The 20,626-nt window shown below is 51.4% G+C and overlaps 1 protein-coding gene across 1 annotated transcript in view; it reads right to left on the bottom strand.

The window, feature by feature from the left end:
• LOC147827486 (maestro heat-like repeat-containing protein family member 7) overlaps positions 1-20,626 on the bottom strand; it is a 51,875-nt gene continuing 31,249 nt past the window's right edge. The window contains exons 17-25 of the mRNA XM_087214044.1: positions 13,407-13,544; positions 11,653-11,767; positions 10,173-10,313; positions 9,310-9,489; positions 8,708-8,863; positions 8,289-8,411; positions 3,969-4,071; positions 1,396-1,458; positions 1-388 (exon numbers count right to left, since the gene is read on the bottom strand). Of these exons, the coding sequence (XP_087070170.1) occupies positions 165-388; positions 1,396-1,458; positions 3,969-4,071; positions 8,289-8,411; positions 8,708-8,863; positions 9,310-9,489; positions 10,173-10,313; positions 11,653-11,767; positions 13,407-13,544 (1,243 nt within the window). The 3' untranslated portion in view covers positions 1-164. The remainder of the gene's footprint in view (positions 389-1,395; positions 1,459-3,968; positions 4,072-8,288; positions 8,412-8,707; positions 8,864-9,309; positions 9,490-10,172; positions 10,314-11,652; positions 11,768-13,406; positions 13,545-20,626) is intronic.

The following is a 20,626-nucleotide window of genomic DNA, read 5'->3' as shown; positions in this document are numbered from 1 at the left end:
ACCTCAGTAAACACCAATGTAGTCAACAAGGGAAGGCCACACTCCCCTCTTGGATCCATCACACACAGCGTGGCGGCTCAGAGCGAGGCCTGTCCCGTGAAGAAGAGCTCAGGATGCCCACATGGAGCATTTATGGTGAGCTAGGAGTGCTGGTGCCCAGAACATCACTGCTTCGAGGCCATTTTCCAGGAGCTCAGGGCCTGCATGATCCAGGAGGGCCGCTTGTGGGAAATGGGCAGGTTCTCACAGCTGGAGCTGCAGCAAGGCGAGGCCCCACATGGCAGCGGTGGGCAGGAGTTCTGCCTACCGCTGGCCAGGATGTGGTCCTGGGCCTGGGCCGCATAGATGCACACAGATGCCTCTGGGTCATGTCTCAGGTCTTCCAGAGCTGTGTTGTGGGGAATAGAGGCCAAGAAGTAAGCTCATATTTCCATTCCTTGGCTTAGGCACCCTCAGTATCCCCTCAGCTCACTTTCTTCCCAGCCCTTTGTTCTCATCCTTCAAATTCTGGTTGAAAACTTACTTCCTCTAGGAAGCTTTCCTGGCTTGCCTCAGCCTAACTTCGTGCTCCCTTCTGCTTCCCCCACTATAAAATAAACTGTGCCCTCTTAAAAGTCTAAACTACTTCGGCAGGGGGTGTAGCTCAGCAGCACAGCGCTTGCCTGGCAACCTCGAGACCCTGAGTTTGATTCCTGGTACCAAAAAAGAAAAGTGAAAAAAATAAAGACCCCCCCCCAAAAAAAATGTCTAAACTACTTGCCAGGCATGGTGGCAAACACTTGTTTTCCCAGCACTTAGAAGGCTGAGGCAGGAGGATTGTAGCAAGTTAGAGGCCAGCCTGGGCTACATAGTAAATTCAAGGCCGGCCTGCACTACAAAGTGAGACCCTGTCTCAAAAAAACAACAAGAAACCAAACAAAATTCTAAACTATTCACCCTGAACTCCATGGCTTCTGGCCTTGAAGTTTTTTGTTTTTTGGGGTTTTTTGGGTTTGTTGTTTTGGTTTTATAAGACAGGTCTCCCTAGCAATCCAGAGTGTCCTTGAATTCACCATGTAGCCTAGACTGGCCTCTAACTAACTCATGGAAAGCTTCCTGCCTCAGCCTCCTGAGTTCTGGGATTACGGGCATGTGCCACCACACCTGGCCTGGCCTCAGTTTTGAGCCCCGTTTCTTTAATGGGACTATGAGGTCCCAAGGATGAGCTATGTGCTCTGCGCCTTGCTCACCCCATGGTACCTCACACCATCCTCACCCCAGATTAAGACTTGCATGACTGATCTGCACTGAATATCTCCTCCTGGGCCATGCCCCTTCCCTTCCCCTCATCCACTATGATCCACATATGGTCTCACTGCCCCCAGAAATCCCACCAACCCACAGGGCACGACTCACCAACTTTCACTTCATTCAGCCAATCTTCCGTCATTATGTGCTCCATGCAGGGCACCAGGAACCCTTGAACATAATCCGAGAGGTGAGGCCATGCAGCTTCTGCCTTCGACACCACCCACCCCACCCTCCTCGGACCAGACCTCGCCAGGGAAGCTGTCCCGCCCTCCTCCAGCCCCACAAGACAACACAGAAGGGGAACTTCATTTTGACCTGGGGGCAGATTCCTCAAGGGGTCCTGGGAGAGGGTGGCTGGTACCGTGGGCAGGGGCAGGACCCTGGTCACAGTGGACTCTGATGGTGCCACTCTAGGCTGAGCCCTGGTTCCTGCCTCTGTGACATGGGAAGGGCACCTCTGCTGCCCTCGTCCCCAGGGAATCTGGCTACTAGTGGACGCTGGAAGTGCTGAGATTCCGCTGCATGGGTCAGGGCCCTGCTCCTGATGGCTCCTCAGCCCCCCTGGTCCCAGCCTGTGCCCTGGCTCCCAAAGTGCCTGCAGTCCGAACATGGGCCGTGCCTTGCCCCTCTCAAAAGGCCCTTCCTGGGGCTCTTCCTGGCACATCCCGAATTCAGCTTAGCAAGCAGCTCCTGCACAAAGTTCTTCCTCACCAGCCTCCCCTCCCCCTCGCCAGGTCAGATGCCTGTCTAGGTTCCCAGAGTATCTGAATCCTCTCTCTGTCTATATACTGGGTTATATTTTAAATGTAATTTATGAATCTTCATCTCCTACCAGACCAGAAGCCTTTAAATCTTAGATCCACTTGTGGGGATGAAAGTGGGAGGGGATTCTCCAAGGACCCTAAAGTTACATGCCAAATTGCATGCATATGTGCATTTTTCTAAGGAAAGTCTTACAGCTTTCTTCAGACTCTCACAAAATATCTGTGACCCAAAAGAGGATAAACAGCCCTGACAGTAGTGGGGGCTGCCTGCCGGCTACACCAGGCTCACTCAAGCTCAGGCCCTGGCACAGGGTGTTAAAGACTAGCACTTTCAGGAGTGGTTAATGGGAAACAAGATTTAAAGAAATCAGCAGCTAGGAAGCAGATGTCACTCCATGGAAGAAGCTTCCTCCGAGCGACCCCCACATTCTGGGGAAAGCAGGGGTCGTGTTAACAGCCACCTCAGCCCTCACCCCAACCCACCCTCCAATCAGCAGCACTTCTGGAAGGGCTCTTTCGGTCTCTAACCTGCACAGAGTGGGGTATCAATCAATGTTTGCTAAGTAAGCCCATGGATGGGTGGGTGAGTGGATGAAAAACAGCAAACAAACTAAGTGAAGGGACTGAAAGAAACATGAAGAGGCAGTTGTTCCTAGCCTGTCTGCAGCAAGGTCTCCTGGCCCTTAGGAAGGCAATGTGGTTGGGCTGGGTGTAGCTCAGGGGTAGACCAGTTCCCTAGCCTGCCTAAGAATGTGGCTGTTTGGGGGTAGGGAGAGTAGAAAGGAGAAGGCATAACCAGTCTGCAGTCTGAAGAGTTCTGGGGGATTCAGGGCAAGGCGGATCTGCTATTTGGGTTTTTTGTTTGTTTGAGTGATTGGTTTGATTTGGGGGGAGTCGTTTTTTGTTTGAGACAGGGTCTCACTGTGTAGTTCAGGCTGGCCTTGGACTATGTAGCCCAGGCTGATCTTGAACTCTTGATGATCCTCCTGCTTCAGCCTCCCAGGTGCTGGGATTTTTTTTTTTTTTTCTTTTTGAGCATGTCTCACTATGTAGTTCAGGCTGGCCTTGAACTCACTATGTAGCACAGGCTGGCCTCTAACTCACAGCAATCCACCTGCCTCAGCCTCCCAAGTGCTGGGATTACAGGGATCCGCCACCATGCCTAGCTTTTCTTTTTTGCTATTTGTTTTTTCTTTCCTAGAAAGGCAGAGAATGGGATCGTAGGAAAGAAAAGAATGAAGGTGACCTTGATGTGCCAGAGGCCTTACATTTAAAAAACTATTCTCAGGAGAGAAAAGGGACTTAAAAAGAACTAAGATGTGTGATGTACACGTAATCCCTATGATGAATGTGATCATTAGGTAGTGTGAACATGTACAAATAAATGTAAAAACTTGAGAAAAAAATATTCTCAACTTATGTGTGAAATAGGAGTTGGTTCTCATCTTGCAGCCAGGAATATAGCTCAGTGGTTCCGCCACCTGCCTTGCAAGCACAAGGTTCCAAGTTTGATCCCCGGTACCAAGAAAAGAAAAGAAAAGAAAATCCATCTTGCAGATGAGGAAACCGAGGCCCAACTGGGGTCATGGAGCTGAGATTCCACTTGGCTCTCCACTCTATGGCCCCTATGCTGTGCTCCAGGGGGCTTTGCCTTGGCTCCTGCTGGGCTTGGACATGTTCCTGTGTGCTTCAGGGGAAGTGGCAGCTCAGCTGTGTACAACTGCTAGGATGTGGCCTGGACCCTACTGCAGCCCACTTCTTAGAGGAGGGAAGGCCATTTTAATGTGCTCTCTGGCTGGCTGCCAGCCAAGGTTCAACCTGAGGAGACGCATCTGGCCCAGGCCAGAACAGCTGGCAGCCTCCAGGGAGTCAGCCTGAAGAGCAGGCAGGACTGGAGATCCCAGGGCAGGTTACCTATGAACAGGACCGAGGACTTCCGGAGGGAGGCCCGAGAACTCTTGGCATACTCCAGGCCCTGGCTGAGGAATTCGAAGGCACTGTCTCGGTGGGTGTTCACCTGGGCAAAGAGAAACCCCACAGTGCTGGGCCCTCTGAGGGACTCGTTTCCCATGCGCCTTCTTGAAACTAGGAATGGTGATGGAGTCCTGGCCCTGCCTCCTCAGTGTTTCTGCTCCCTAGCCTTCTGCAGAGGTCCCAGAGGCTGGGCTGCATCTTCTCTTAGCTACTGCAGCAGGCACCTCAGTGGTGTTCCTGCGTGCTGGAGGGAAAATTCCAAACTGCATGCATGACCCATGCTCTGGGTGAGGACCCAGGTCCAAGCGAGTGGGGTGGACTGGAGTTCAGAGCAGGAGGGAGTCAGCTGGGAGGAGGGGGAGCTCAGAAGCCAGGCAGGAATGGGGCTTACTCATGTGTTCATTCATGACAGAGCTGGGACAAAACAATATTTTGGGCAAAATAGTCTGAGAGCGGTAGTCAGGGTGGGTTTGATGGTGGGAGTTGTCCTGCTAAACAGCTATTAAGGAAGATGAAGAGAAATCTGATCCAGCACACTCTGTGTTCAACTTCCCTTCCCTCCCACAGCTGCCTCCACTGCAAACACACTATGCTTAGGGCCAAGGACGGGGCTGCCACCTCCACCTGTGCCTGTCCAACTGCCTTTCCCTCTCTCCTTCACCTGGTGAATTGCTCCCACCCCTCCAGCCTCAGCTCAGAGGCCACCCTGGCCAGAAGCCTTCCATCACCCTCATGCAGAGGCCCTCTGCCACCCACGATGCTTCTGCAGTGTCCTGCACGCCCTTGTGGCACCTATGACAGCATGTCATAATTATTTATACCACCTGCCCTACTGTAGACAGAGCATGCCCAAGGGACCCTTTTACTCTGCTCATCCTCAGCTCTCTGCACAGGGCATGCTTTGGAGCTGGAGCCCTGAGAATGTTAGTTAGATGAGAGCAAAAAAGAAAGAGGAAAGAAAGAAAGAAAGAAAGAAAGAGAGAGAGAGGGAGGGAGGGAGGAAGGAAGGAAGGAAGGAAGGAAAGAAAGAAAGGAAAGAAAGAAAGAGAAAAAGAAAGGAAGGAAGGAAGGAAAGAAAGAAAGAAAGAAAGAAAGAAAGAAAGAAAGAAAGAAAGAAAGAAAGAAAGAAAGAAAGTAAGTTACCAACCCCTTCTTAAAGCTAAGGTTGGAAGTGGACCTTCATATGAGCAGAACCACGGATGATATGGAGAGCAAGTTTTGAAAAAGTGAGACTCCAGAGGGCTCTACCACAGAGGTCACAAGCTGGCAGCCACAAGCCACACACAACCACAGAGCAGCAACAGGCACCGTGTTTAAATGAGCTAAATTGATGGCTAATTAATGTCTTAGAAATATGTACACTTAAGGGGCGTGGGGGCATACACCTGTAATCCCAGAACTCTGGGAGTCTGAGGCAGGAGGATCACAAGTTCAAGGCTAGGCGGGCAACTTAGCAACTGAGCAAGATCCCTGCCTAAATAAATAAATTAAATAAGGGTTGGGAATGTAAGTCAGTGTGAAGGCCCTAGGTTCAATCTCCAATACCATGTTTTTTGTTTGTTTGTTTGTTTGAATCTAGGTGTTTTGTTTTGTTTTTGTTTTTCTGAGACAGTTTCTCACTATATATTTCAGGCTGATCTTGAACTCATGGCAATCCACCTGTCTCAGCCTCCCAAGTGCTGGGATTACAGGCATTCACCACCACGTCTGGCTCAAAAAATATAGGTTTCAGGGCCGGAGATTTAGCTCAGTGGTTCCACTGCCTGCCTCAAAAGCACAAGGTCCCGAGTTCGATCCTTGGTACCAAAGAAAAAAGAATGTAGGTTTCTTACTGTTATGGTTAATGATAAAACATCCCCCAAAAGGCTCATGTATTCGGAAGTGGCATTTGGGAAGGTGATTATATCATGGGACATAACTTCAGCAATGTGGATTAATCCACTATGAGTTCCTAACTCAGTGTGCCACACGAGGGGTGTCTTGGTTGAGGAAGTAGGTCACTGGAGTGTGCCCTTTGAAAACTACATACAACCAGGGATTTAGCTCAGTGGTTCGGCTGCCTGCCTCAAAAGCACAAGGTCCCGAGCTCGATCCCCAGTACCAAAAAAAAAAAAAAAAGAAAGCTACATACGGTCCCCAGTCCCATCCTGTCTCTCTAGCTGTTTCCTTCCCTCCCTGCTTCCTCCACCATGTCCTTCCACCATGAGCTTTCTTTCTTCCTTTTTCTGTGAGACAGGGTCTTGCTACATAGTTCAGGCTGGCCTTGAACTCAGTATGTAGCCCAGCCTGGCTTTGAATTCACAGTGATCCTCCTGCCTCAGCCTCCCAAGTGCTGGGATCATAGGCATGTGCCACCACCACGCCCAGCTATCCACCATGATGTTTCTGCCTCACCGTCTGAAAAGCAATATAGCCAGCCAAGCATGGACTGAAACTTCTAAAACTAAGCCAGATGAAATCTTTCCTCCTTTAAATTGTGGATGTCGGGGATTTTGCTTTAGCAGTGGAGAGCTAATAGCTACACTTTTCTTGTGAAACAGGAGGGCCTATCAAGAAGGACCTGCATGATGAGTGGAGCTCTCTACTCCTGCCTGCCGTGGGGCTATAGTCACGCCCAGCTCACAGGCCCAATAAGCCATGTCATTAGACCACTGCCTGGTCACCAGCCATTATCAATATGAAAACTAGCAACCCTGGCCAAACAGCCCCTCCAAGCCTCTTTTGCCCTCTGTGAAGCACAGACAGTAGCTTTAGGCAACTCAATCAAGACTTCAAGCATGGCTGACAGCAGCATGGCCAAGCCCATTTCTCAGTTCTCTAACAGCCTGCTCCTTTCTATATTTATTTTGGGTCCAGGTGGGGTGATAGATGCCCACCTTTGGGTCTCCCTTCAGGTGGGAAGGATTTCTTCCCCCAGCTATGGAGATTGCTGCCCTGGCCAGAACTGCCTGACTCCTGGCCATGTCTCTTCCCAGGATGGCTGGCAGCGAGTGACAGGTGAGCCCAGAGTGTAAAGACCTGACCCATCCATGTATCACGGCAGGTTCCTCTAGTACCAGCGACTTCAGTCCAGGAGTTCAGGGCCAGCCTGGCCAACACAGCAAGACCTTGTCCCAAAAGAACAAACAAACACAAACAATAATGGCCTGACCCCTGGCCTCAGTTTGGGATTCTCCTGGCAGGTTGGCTGAGACTGCCTGAAATGACACGATAGCCCCAATTCTCCCCACCTGTCCCCTTCCACAGGTAGTGATGCCATTGGAGCTCCCTCCAAACCTTCCTCGCTAATCCCATCTGGCCGTTGACAACAGGGAAAGGAAAGTGGGGCCAGATGGCAAAACTTGCTGCATGCTCTGTCTGCCACGGTGCCATACTTCACTCTGTGTGTGTGTGTGTGTGTGTGTGCGTGTGTGTGTGTGTGTGTGTGTGTGGCTTGCTCCAGCCTCAGGCTGTTCACAGGTGTCACCTAGAAAGTGTTTCTGTGGTTAACTGAGTCGAGGAAACCATGAATTCAATAACCACAAGCACACTTTCTCAGCAGAGCCCTTACTGTGCCGATACCACTGCAAATCAGCAGGAGGAAGGTGAGCATGCCACCTTTCCCGTGCTTGTTTGTCCTTTGTGTGCCCTCCCATGAGCTGTTGAGCCTCGCCTTGCAGGGAACATATCCTGGCAATTGCTGTTGCAGACAAGGGAGCCAGCGTGGCCCTTTATGCAGGGATATACCGTAGACTGGCTGCGTCCCAGGAGTGTGACTAGCTGTGGAGCACATGCCTCGCATGTGCGAGGTCCTGGTTCCATCCTTAGCACCATTCACAGTGTTTTTAGAAGACCACCTCGGTGGTCTGGATGAGGAATGGGTTGCAGAGGATGAAATTAAAGGCTGGAGACCCATTGGCTGGCTGGACCCGTGGCTCGCCTGAGACACATCCATGGCCTGACCTAAGGGCAAAGACAATGGGGATGGGGATGGAGAAACAGATCCAGAGATCCTTAGGATTTTTAGGATTGCTCAGATGTGGAAGGTGAGGAGAAAAAGGAGTCCAGGATGATTCTAGGTTTCTGCCTTCAGGACCCAGAGGGACAGAGCAGAAGTGAAAGGGAAGGCCGTATGTTCAAAAGGGACACACCAGCTTGAAGTGCCTGTGGGCCATCAGAGGTGTCCACTGTGGAGTGGAAACTGCGTCAGGATACTGATGTGAAAAGCAGGAAAGGGGTAGGAGGGACCTTGCCTCAATATACTCAGAAGGAACCACTCACCAGGTACTTGCAGATTTTGCCCACTGCCTGCTGCCTGTTGTCCCAGGGCTTCCGGCTAAAAGCTGTCTTGGGCAACTCCCAACCCATAAGGCAAGAACAGTGGAACAGGGTCTTCACACACTTCTGGAGGCCAACAGGAAGAGAAAACCAGAGCTGTGAAATTCTGGGAGGACCCAAACATATTCCAGAACAAAAGGTGTGTCAAACTGGGTTTTGGAAGATCAACTCAGCTTCAAAAATGTACACATGAAGTTAGCCATTTCGAAGGGGAATCCTCAAGTGGATGTCTTTGGAAAACAGACCTGATAGGACATAAATAACTGCCCCCATGGGTGGCTTGTGACCCTCACCTGGTTTCCATAAAGCCCTGGCTTCCAGGGCCAAGGCAGGCAGGGGGCCCAGTGCCTGAGCACACTCACCTGGCCCACCTTGGCACTGCCCTCCTGCATGGTCAGCAGAAGTGGCACCAACGTGTGGATCAGCTGCTCCTCCATGGCCTGGGTGCAGGGTCCCCGAAGCTTCTGGACCACCTTCCCGTACATGTTGATGCAGGAGGAGCGCACGTCCTCTCTGGACTGGGGTAGAGCGGAAGCTCATGCCACTGCTCCAGGAGGCTGCTCCATGGCTGTCCCAGCCCTCATCCTGAGGGGGCTTCCAGGTACAAACACATGGAGGCAAAGGACAGCCAGGGCCACCTCACCCACGCCTAGGTCTGGAGCACCCTCCATTCTTCCCAGCCAGGGACCCCACTAACCCAAAAGGTGCCTTCGTGGCAACTGGGAAAATTTCCCCTCTGCGGGGACTGGTAAAAAAAAAATATCCCCTCTTCTGGGACCAACGGCTTTAATCTTTTCTGGAGAGACTTCATAGAAGAGAAGAGCTCTCTCCAGAAGAGTCAATTAGAGTAAGGAATCTTCTCTGGAGGAACCAATTGCGAAAAGACCTGAGGCATTTGGAACAGGGCGCCCCCTCCTGGGCTGGCTCTGCCCTCCCTATGCCAGCACCCTGTGGGATTCCTTACATCACTGAAGTGCGGCAGCAGGACCTGCAGCATCTCCACATAGACCGAGCTGTCCCTCCGCTTCCGGTCCTGCCCCTTGAAGATGGTCTTGAGGCTGTCGACTGCCTCCATCACCAGCACCCCATCCAGGCTCTTCAGGGCCTTCACCATGGAGGGCAACAGGGCCTGCACCTTGGCCATCTGTGGGGCAGAAGCCCTTGGGAGTGGGGAGTCCTATATGGACTAGTGAGGAGGAGCCCAGCCGGATTCACCAGGATGAGCAGGGTGGCCCCACTTCCACCCGCAGGCCTTTGCCTGCGCACGGCCTCCTGCCTACAAGGCCCTCACTCAAGTTCTGGCTGCTGCCTGGGGCCCTCTCTGGCTCCCTGATTCCTGCCTGGCCTGGGTCCTTGAGGCCCTTTGGCATCTTATCCCCTTCACCAGCTCTGGAAGGATGATAGCCCACATTGTGAACTGGCTTTCTGAGTTTATGTCCTGTCCCTTCATCCTGGCCAAATCATGAGCCAAAACAATGCCTGGCAGAAAAAAACAAAGCACATTTATAAATGCTAAGGGTACACCAACCAATGCCCGGGGCCTTAGTTTCCTGATCTGTAAAATAAGAATAATTACTGCCACCATTGCTCCCCCGACACATCCATCTTTAGGGTCACTGGGAAAAATCTGGACTAGAAACTCTTCAAAAAAGGATAAAATATATCGGGACTGTGAAGGCAGATCTGTGTCATAGATGGGATCACGGAGGCTGGACAGAGATGGGCTCTGATTCTAACCACCAGTGTCCGAAAGACTGTGGTGGCCCAGCTTGGCCTCCCTCCAGTCGGAGGCCTCCCTGGGCAGGATTTCCTCCATCCCCCACTCACCTTCTCCGACCTGCGGGCCAGAATCATCAGGCCCCGGATGGACAGCACCTTCATGACAGGGTCTTGGTGGCCCAGGCCTTCCACCATCCGACCCAGAGAGTATACCTCAGGGATCCGCCACACCTTCTTCATCTGGAGGAGCTGTGGGAGCAGACAGGAATGACTCACCTGTCTCAGCCCAGGTCAAACACAGGCCAAGAACTTCCTTCCTACAGGAAGCCTTCCTTGTCCTTTGTGCCGTCCAGGCAGCGTGAACCTCCTGCCTCTGAGCCCCCCTTATAGGCCCTGGTGACAGATATCCTGCCCCCCCCCACCGAATGACAATGTCAGGTCACAAAAGGCAGGTGAGTGTGGCGGTACAGAGTGGACTTTACGACGTCCACCACACCACAGCCTTCAAAAGGGAGGGACTTCTTACACAGCCTTGACGATATAGTGAAATAGCCAAGCACAAGCACAAATGGGCCACTTGCACGAAGAAGCCAGAACACACAAACAGCGGCAGAAAGTAGAACAGAGGTCCCTGAGGGCTGGGGGAGAAGGAGAGGCGGGGTCAGGGTCCATGGGAACAGGGCTTCGGGAGGTGAAATCGTTCTGGAGACGGGTTGCGCAGGGATAGGAATCTACTTAATGCCTCCAAACTCGACACTTAAGAGGGTAGAATGGCAAATCTTATATTCTATATATTTTTATCATAATGAGGATAAATTAAAAAGAGACAGAGACAGAGAAGGTCCCAGAGCCCAAGAGTCTGGGTTGGAATCCTAGATCTGCCACTTGGGCCCTGGGAAAGGTGCTGAACTCTGTGCCTCAGGTCCCTTTTTTTTTTTATTTTTTTCCCCTCGGGTCTCTTCTTTACAGTGGGCCACCATCTGGTCTGAGTCTCAGGGTTACTGTGAGGATGAAGTGAATCAGTAATCGTAAACCCTGGAAGAGAGCAAGTGCTCAAGAGTCTTCAGCAAACGCCACTACTGAGTCTCTCCCTCCCAGCTCTGTCACCTCCAACGTCTCCGGACTCCCGACTCCCCTCCACCACCCAGCCCCAGCACTTCCGGCAGTTGCTCAGCCTTCTTCCGGGAAGCCCTCCCTGACACCTCCTCCCTTCTCTGACCTGCTCTCTCATCACAGTCACTTTTTAGAACCCTCACAGGTTATAACTGGGGGCCACTTGGTCTTCTGGGGACACACGGAGAATTCCTTCTGGCCAGGGTAGAGTCAAATTCAAATGTGCACCTGTGGTGCCTGGCACACAGAGGGGCAGCAGAGGTTGCTGTTTGCCTGGAGGCCCTCGGAGGGTCTGGGGAGAACTGAACAGGAGGAAGCGGGGTGGAGAGAAGGGGGATCAGGGAGGGGGACCTATGCCTCATGTTCTGGGGAAAACATTGCTCCTGGAAAGGCTTTGTAAACTGCAGCCCTGTTGGCGCAGAAGTGACCTCGGACATGAGCTGAGCTCTGCCTTACACCTGAGGCCCTGTCATACCTCCATGAAGAAGGCGGTGGCAGTCATCTTGTGCTTCTCGTCACCGTGCTCCAGGAGAGGGATGAGAAGGTAGAGGAAGCGGCACCGGTCCTGGCAGGAGTATCGCACCATGGCCCTGGGGGTGAGGAGGTGCAGGCCCTCAGGTCCTCCGGCCCCAGGGGCCTGCTGGGTGGGATACCTGGGCCGCTTGGGTTCCTGTGAGCCCAGGCTTTCCACGTGGGTGGTTCTCAGAGGCCATCTAGTTTAACAGCTCCTTTTATAGATTGGGAAACTGAGGCTCAAGGTGGGAAAGTTACTTGCCTGAGGTTACCCAGCAAGCCAGTAAGAGGGACAAGCTGAGGACCTCGGTGACACAGGCCACACTGGGAGGAAGAGACAGGAAGAGAGGCAGTGAGGGCTGGTTCTCTGAGCACCAGGGAGCAACCAACCAGACTTTTGCCTCTCTGCTCCGTTCCATCCTCGCCATTGCCCTTCCAAACGACTGCTGCTGTTACCTCCATTTCACAGATGAGGAAACAGAAGCTGAGCACGGAGTACTCCAGATCACAGAGCTGGGAAATGGCAGAGCCAGAGCCCTGAACAAGGGATCCTCACAACAGCTGTCCCCCGGCATCGGCATCGGCACTCCTGGGGACTTGCTGGAAATGTCTCTCAGGGCCCTGGCCCTGACTCACTGAGGCAGAAACTCAGGGCAGGGGCAGCGGGCCTTCTAGACTGCCTTGGGGCATGAGGATCAGTCACACTGCTCCATGAGGCAGAGTCCAGGGAGGTGGCTGTCATGCACCGAAACCCTGACCCTAGCACCAGCTCTGTGACATGGGGTGGTCACTTCTTAACTCCTTGGGGCTCAGCTTTCTTGACCATAACCCTGGGCTGTTCCATTTCATGGTGAGGACGAGAAGAGACCTTGCGCATAACACCCCTTCGCGTGGTGTCTACAGTGTGGTTAGCACTCAGTAAACACGGCTGACTCTGAGACACCCAGGGAGGGTGCAGGAGTCGCAGGATTGAAACCAAGGGACCCCTTTCTGATCCAGGGAGGCTGTGAGGGGCTGCAGGGAGAGCTCTGGTCTGGTCCAGCTGGTACTCAAGATCGAACTCAGGATCTTGTACTTGCAAGGCAGGCGGTGGCACCACTGAGCTAAATCCCTGGCCCTGGTCCAGCTGGGCTTTTCCAGCTCTGCCACTTCCTGGCTGTGTGACCTTTCATGCATTGTGACCCCTCTCTGGACCTTGGCTGCTCTGGTGCAAAATGTGTATTAATCCCCGCTCCAGTCACCATCCGGCAACAAAAGCAAGCCTGCACCCCGCTCTTGGCGTATGCCAGGGGCATAAATATTTTAATTCCTACCCACCCCTCGGAAGGTGGATGCAGACTTTTCATACTTCTGAGGGGGAGTGGAGGGTCAGGGGAAGTAACTTTGCCTCGGTGATAAGCTAGGAAGTGGTTGGGATTGGGGGGCAGACAGACGTCCCCAGGGCCATCCTCCTGGTTATTGGTTGCACCTGTGTGTTTCTCTTAGCGTGGGAACGAGATTCATACCATAGTTCAGGAAAAAGAGGCACTTTGTAAATAACCTAAAGGCTCTGCAGCTGTGGAGAGCCTTGATAACCTCAGTTCCCCTCCCTGGGGAGGAGACGTTGCTCCCTCCACGCTGCCCACCCGCCTGCAAGGACTGCAGTGCCACCCAGCTGCAGAGAAGAGGTGACAGAGGGAGTGAGGGGCTCCTCTATCCAGGCGTCCCAGGCCTCACCTTGCCAGCAGTGACACTCCGAGGTGGTGGCTCTCTGCCTGCTCCAGGAGCTCCCAGCCGCCCTCAGCCTCCACGAATGCAGCCTCGTAAGAGCAGCCTATCTTCAGCAGCAGGGTCTTCACCGCCTTCACCACCCAGCTGCGGGAAGAGACTGAGACCCCTGAGCCCCAGCTCTGGCGCCACCCCACAGGCTTCTCCCCACCTCGCTAGTCCTCATATGGAGTTCTGCCTAAGCCTGGCTCTTTGTAAATAATTCGCTTTGAGAAGAAGAGAGGAAACAGAAGTGAAACTCCTCTCCCTGTCCTGGGAAGATGGGGCTTTTCCCCTCTTCCCCTAAGCACTGTTCCTGGAGGAAGAGGCCGAGCTGGCCTCCCAGACTCCACTCCCCAGCAAGCCCAGGGCCGAGCCAGGACAGGGCCCTCTGCTCACTCCTGTCCAGCCCAAGTCCTTTCCTGCCTCAGGCCCCTGAAGGAGTGACTCCCAAACTGGATGCCAGGAGAAGGTAGGAAACCTTCACACCCCGGGGACCAGCCCGGCTGGGGCTCGGGCCTCTGTGCTTCTTAAACTCCTGAGTGAGCCCCCAGGGAGCAGGGAGGGGCTGCCATCTACTGACACTCTCCTGTATTGTCCTCCATACACAGGCACTCATGGTTTAAAGACAGTATACGACGGGGATCTGACCTGAGAAACCCAGGGTCACTCAGTGTGTACTCACACAAACCTAGCTGGTTTAGACTCCTATACATCTGAACTCCATTGTAATCCTAGAGGACTATGGTCATAGCTGGACATCAACCAAAAGTCATTATGAGGGCTGGGCCCCCCTGTAATCCCAGCACTCTGGGAGGCTGAGGCAGGAGAGTAACAGATTTGAGCCCAGCATGGACAACTTTGTGACTTAGCAAGACTCTGTCTCGAAAAATAATGAAAAGAGTCAGGGACGTAGCTCAGTGTGAAAGCACTGACTTCAGTCCCCAGTACTGATTTTTAAAAAAATTATGGGGTACCTTGAAATGAAAAAACAGAAGACAAAGCAGAGACTAACAGTCTCAAAGCTTGACAGAGACTGATGGTCTCAAGGCTGATGGTCTCAAGGCTTGCCCCTCCTACTAGACCCACGAAGGTCACTGTGCCCGAAAGATGAACTGCTGAATCAACAGCTGCCCATATGTCCCTATGTCTTAGAGATAAATTGTAAAAGCAACATCTCCCTGCACCTCCTTAACCCTGTGCTGAGTTCTGGTTCTGTAAAATTCTGCTTGCTTCCCTGCCTTGCCTGAAGAGCAAGATAAAAATGAAAACAAACTTAGAATCAGGGCTCAGACTCTGGAAGGCGGCTTCCACTGAGCCTGTTAGCAAATAAACCTGCCTTTCCTTTCCATTCTCTGAGTGTTACTCTCTTCCTTGGTCTACCTGCCCTCTGAGTGCCTTAACAGCATGACTGCATATATAAACTTTTATTAAAATAAAAACTGACAAAAAGTAAAATAAAATAAGATAAAAACTGACAATGTATAGAATGAAATTTACATCGACAGTTTCCCCGAAGCCTAAACATTTGCCTGCAGAATCCAGGTGTCTCAGTTACTTTTCTCATTGCTGGGACAAAACACCTGATGCCCAAAGTTAAGGGAGGAGAGGTTTATTTGGCTCACAGTTTGTAGAGGTTTCAGTTCATAGTTGGCTGGCTCCAGGCAGAGGGGCATTGCAGAGGAGAAACAATTCATGGCAGAAGGTAGCAAAACAAGCAAGGGCTCTTAGCAGCTTCTTTCTTCCCTTTTTGTACTCTATCTAGGCTACCAGGATTAGGGTGGTGCCAAACCAATCAGTGCACTGATTTAGTAATCACATACCCTTGATCCCAGCATCACACACTCTAGATCCAGCCACCTCTGAAATAGCCCCCCCTATGACTGCATGAAGCTTTAGGGGGCATCTAAACACAAAACATAGCATTCTGCCCCCGGACCCCCAAGACTCATGTATATTTCTTTTTTAAAAAAATTTTTGGTACCAGGGATCGAACTTGGGTCCTTGCGCTTTCAAGGCAGGCGATGGAACCACTGATCATGTGTATTTCTTTATACAACCTCTAAGAGTTCCCAAAGTCCTAACAGTTTCAGCATTGCTGAAAGTCCAAGTCCCAAGTCTCCTCTGGGATTCAAGGCAAATTCTTACCTGTACAAATGAAAAGAATATTGAACACTTCCAACATACAATGGCTAGAGATAAACATTACCATTCCAAAACATACAAATAGGAGGATACAAAGGAAGTCCAAAGCAAGTCCAAAATCCAGCAGTATCCAAGGCAATCTGTACCAAGACATAAATTCCAAAGCGCTTGGGTGGCTCCGCCCCTACGGTATTTCCAGTGGTGTTAGCTCCCATGGCGTCTCTCTTGAGCCACCTCTGCTCCCTTCTTGCAGTTTTCCTCAAGTGATCCACATTCCTGGCTTCTCCAAACTTCTGGGGTCTCCACTGCACCTTTGGCTTCACACTCACAGCTTCACACGCTGCCCTCTCAGGGGCACACTGCCTGGCCTCCCAGGCCTTCTTCTGAAAGCTGGGTGGAAGCCTTCCTGACTCCACAACTCTTCCATTCTGCATGCACCTAAAGCCAGTACCACGTGGATGATGCCAAGGTCTGCCACCAGCTGGAGCAGTAGCCGGGCTTCCTTTTCTTTTGGCTGTAGGTGTCAAGTGCCTGGATCACTGAGCACTCTAAACCCAATGCCAAGGAATAAATCTGCTAGGCTGCCACCATTCAGGAACATGGTGCTCTGGGGCTCTCTTCTCAAAGCTAATTCTTTCACCTTTGCAACTCTGAGGCTGCAAAGGATGGACTCCACCAAGTTCGTGTAATGCCTTCAGGCCATCTTTTCTGTTGTGTTCTTCTGAAATACTTGGCTTTTCCTTCCTAGTCTTTTCAGTGACCAATTTCTCCTCTGTTCCATCTTTGCAAGCCACAACTTTATTGGAGCTTCCTTTCTGGCCAAACTCATATTTTTAATCATTCTGCTGGCTGTTTGCTCTTGATTCTCAACATAAATCTGGCTAAAAGCCCCCAACAGTAGCCCTGACACCACCTCAACATTAGACTGCCTTAAAATTTTTTCTGCAAGATCAATCAGCCTCAGGAAAAGTCTCTGGACACAAGCAAAATGCAGGCAAACTTTCTACCTAGCCATAACACACATGTTCTGGAGTCCAATAGCCAATCCAGTCCTCTTTCCCAGCAGAAACCTCCCAAACCTGTTCTTTACTGGCAACTTTTCTATCGGCATTCTGGTCTCCTGAACTCTCACCAGAATCTCCCATTGAGTACAGCCTCAGTCATTACAGCTCTACTTTTTCAGCTGGCATCTCCAAAAATTTCCTTACTCTTTCCTTTCCCATAAGCCAGCTCCAAGAGCCTAAAGCACATGGTCAGGTACAGTCATAGCAATAACTCAACTCTCAGCACCAAATTCTGTGTTACTTTTTTCATTGCTAAGACAAAATATCCAACACCCACAAGTTAAGGGGGAAAAGGTTTATTTAGCTTGCAGTTTGTAGAGGTTTCAGTCCATCATCAGCTGGCTCCAAGGCAGCATGGCATGGCAGACAGGCATTGCAAAGGGGACACAGCTCGTGATGGGCAGAAGGTAGCAAAGCAAGCAAGAGTGACCACAGCTCTTTCTATCCCTTATACATTGCTCAGGGCATTCAGGGTAGATAGAACTCACACCCTTAATCCTAGTGCCCTTGAGCCTAGCATTGCACCATGAGTCAATTCCAATGTCACACTCTAGATCCAGCCACCTCTGAAAAAGCCCCACCTATGACTACATGAGGCTTTGGGGCAACATTTAGACATAAGCCAGAACACCAGGCTGCACTTGTATGGCTGATACCAAGAGCTGCTGTCCCCATAAATCAGAACAGAGTGCTTCAGAGCTCAGTAATTCCACAGAATTTGCTCTTAGTTTCCCTGGGTTTGCATTTTTAAGGAAGAGCCATCCCATGTGAAAATCAGTCCTTCTCCTGAGGCTAGGCCTTCGGCATTGTTCAGCCTTGGTTCTGAGTTTTGAAATGTGTGCTGCTGGGAGAGTCCCTGCCAGCAATGTCTCCTTCAAGGTTACAAAGAAGGGAGGGAGGGAGGGGGCAGTAGGTGCCCAGGTGTGGCCCGGCACCCTCTCTTTTCCATCCTCTTCTTCTCCCCTTAAAGCCCGACACTGGCGAATGCCGGAGCTGAGAACCTCAGGTTAGTCTTTGGAGATGAAGGGTGGTTTTCCTCCACCACTAGCGCCTTCGGCTGAAGCAGAAGAGCCACCCATGTGTGCATCCCCGCCCTTCCGGGTCCAGCCCCATGTCTGGGGCATACGTGGCTGCTTTCCCATGAGCAGTCCTGGTGCTCAGAGACTTGACTTGGGGACTCCAGTCAGTGGCAGCCAGGCCAGGCCCTCCCAGGCTGTGCACACAATGATCTCCTGAGGTACAGCCTGAAAGCCCCATGGTGCCTCGGAGCCCAGGAATGGGAGGTTGCAAGACAAGTCCCCAGGCCACGTCCCTGAGGCTGAGTCTAGCCAGGCTCCCTGCCCCCTTCAAGCCCCCCATGTGTCAGGGCTGGTGTCCCGGGAGCTAACTGTCACACTCATCGCTCACATGCCCCTCCTCAGGGTGGATGGGACATGGTGTGCATGGACAGGCACCTGCCAGGGGTCCCATCTCACAGTGGGATCCGGAGTGCCCACTGTCCACGCTGAGGCCACACTCCAGGGAGGCAATGTTCAGTGGCTGCTGTAGCAAGTCACTACCGGGTGGCTTCAAATGACAGAAAGGAGTCGTTCAGCTTCAGGAGCCAGATGCTCGAAATCAAGGTGTGGGCCATGCGTGCACCCTCTGAATCTCTGAGGGGTGGCCCTTCCTTACCCGATGCAGTTCTCTGCTTGGGTCAGTGCCTCCAGAACCCTCCTTCCCATGTTTGCATCTCTCCTCGTCTCAGAAGGGCACTCGGTGTTGGCTGCAGGGCCCTAGGTTAACCAGATGAGCTCCTCTGGAGATTTCAGATTAATGGCATCTGCAGAGACCCTTCTTCCAAATAACATCATGGCCACAGGTTCCAGGGGGATGTATCTTTTTGGGGGGCTGTTCAAGCTCCACTCCAGCCCCTCCTGTGACCCTCAGCTGATGAGCATCCTCCTGCTGGAGCCCATGCCCTTCACCACCCACAGGGGGCGCTCTCCCCACTCCTTGCTCCTCTTCCTTCTGTGGCACCACCTTGTCTTCCTCCTGTTTCCCTCCAGAGCCCCTCAGCTTTCCAAGTAGCTCCTGTGAATGTGAGCGGAATCAGAATTGGGAGTGGGACTTCACAGATGGCAGATGGTGTAATCCTATTTGGTCCTCATAACACCTCTGTGGGGCAGAAACCATTCACCCATTTCATAGCAAGGAAATCACCACCATGAGGTTCAATTAGTTTACTCAAAGAACAAAGCATCAAGTGATGGACTTGCATCTGAGATCTTCTGACTTCAAGCCCAGCTACACAACGGCCTGCCCGCTGCCCCTCCATGTACACCTAAGCCTAATACATGATGGGAGTAAAACAAGAAAAGACTCATCAGTTTGGCTGTGTAAAAACTTAAATTTCTTGGGCCGGGGATTTAGCTCAGTGGTTTCACTGCCTGCTGTGCAAGCGCAAGGACCCAAGTTCGATCCCACTCATCAGTTTGGCTGTGTAAAAACTTAAATTTCTTGGGCCGGGGATTTAGCTCAGTGGTTTCACTGCCTGCTGTGCAAGCGCAAGGACCCAAGTTCGATCCCCGGTACCAAAAAAAAAAAAAAACTTAAAATTTCTTAATGGCAAGAGACCATAAAATAATGGCAGGTAAAGTGACAAACTGGAATATCAATTAGAAAGAGTTAATTCCATTAACATATAAAGAGCTTTTACAAATTAATAAGAAAAATCCCCAAAAGTCCTATGTAAGCCAGAGATGTAGCTCAGTGGTACCCCGCTTGCCTGGCAAGCACAAGGTTCTGAGTTCAATCCCTGGTGCCAGGGGGGAAAAAAGTCCTATGTAAAACTGGGCAGGGGACAAGAACAGCTTATTCACCAAAGTGAGTTACAGAAATGACATTTAAAACTTAACCTCATTTAAATAAGAACACTGCAGACCAGAACTATGGAAAAATTCCTTTTTTTCTTTGCAACTCTTCAGATTGGCAAAGATATAAATATTTTATAATACACTGTGATGGTGAGGGTGTGGGTGTACACTATTGGTGTACAAATTGGGTGCGGAGGAGTTACTTTTTGTTTTACCCTCACCACTCAATGGTTGTGGTAGATTAATTAATGGTCAACTAGGACGCCCAGCTGAAATGAGTCAGCATGGTCTGGACATGGAAGACCCACCAGAGGATTGTTGCCATTGCATAAAGAGAGAACTGGAGAGGAAGATCGTGGGCTGTTGATTTTCCTGGAGAAGCTTGCTGCGGATGGTTTTCTTGATGTGAACTTGGCTGTTCTCATTGGAGGAGGAGCTCAGGGCCTCACTGTCACTGGGAATGGCTGCTGTTCTCATCAGGGGAGCTCTGATCTTCACCTTGAGCATCACTTCCTGGCTCCAGTATAGATCCTTCAGCCTGGTGGCACAAATCATCCCACCAACACAGGTTTTCTGGCTTCCACCACTGGCCTTTGGGCCTTCCAGGTGCAGATCCTCAACACAGACAAGCATGAGACACTGCCGTGGGCTCCAGGCCACTGGATGGACTCATGGAGGACAGTGCCTTGGACTCTAGACCTTCAGCCGGACTTGTGAGGGATATTGCTGTGGGATCCGGGCCCTTGGATGGATTCTTCGGGTCTCTAGTGTGCAGTTAGATCTCTTGCACTCCTCTGCATTTGATTTCTTGGTTGAATATTACAAAATAATCCCATGAATTATGTCCTGTAGTAAATCGATTCCCTTACAAGTCCTGAGTACAACAGTGGTCTAGACCTTGTTCCCCAATGTATTCCTTCCTGCTCCACCTTAATGTTCAGATGGAGAAGGCCTCCGGCGGCCCATTCCCTTTGCAGGAACTCACTCTACACATACAATCGCAAGGGTACATAACGACATATAAGCGAATGTCCTACAGCACTGTCTGTGATTGCAAAGGGCAGGGAAGCACCTACAGCAGGAGGAGGAGCCCAGCTAAACAAATGACTGTCCTTCAGGATTCTAC

Source organism: Heterocephalus glaber, unplaced genomic scaffold, assembly GCF_053883595.1.
Source record: "Heterocephalus glaber isolate CG9 unplaced genomic scaffold, H.glaber_assembly_v1.0 deba00001444, whole genome shotgun sequence".
NCBI lineage: Eukaryota > Metazoa > Chordata > Mammalia > Rodentia > Bathyergidae > Heterocephalus > Heterocephalus glaber.
Note: the sequence above shows the minus strand (reverse complement) of the source record. Positions and strands in the feature narration are given on the sequence as shown.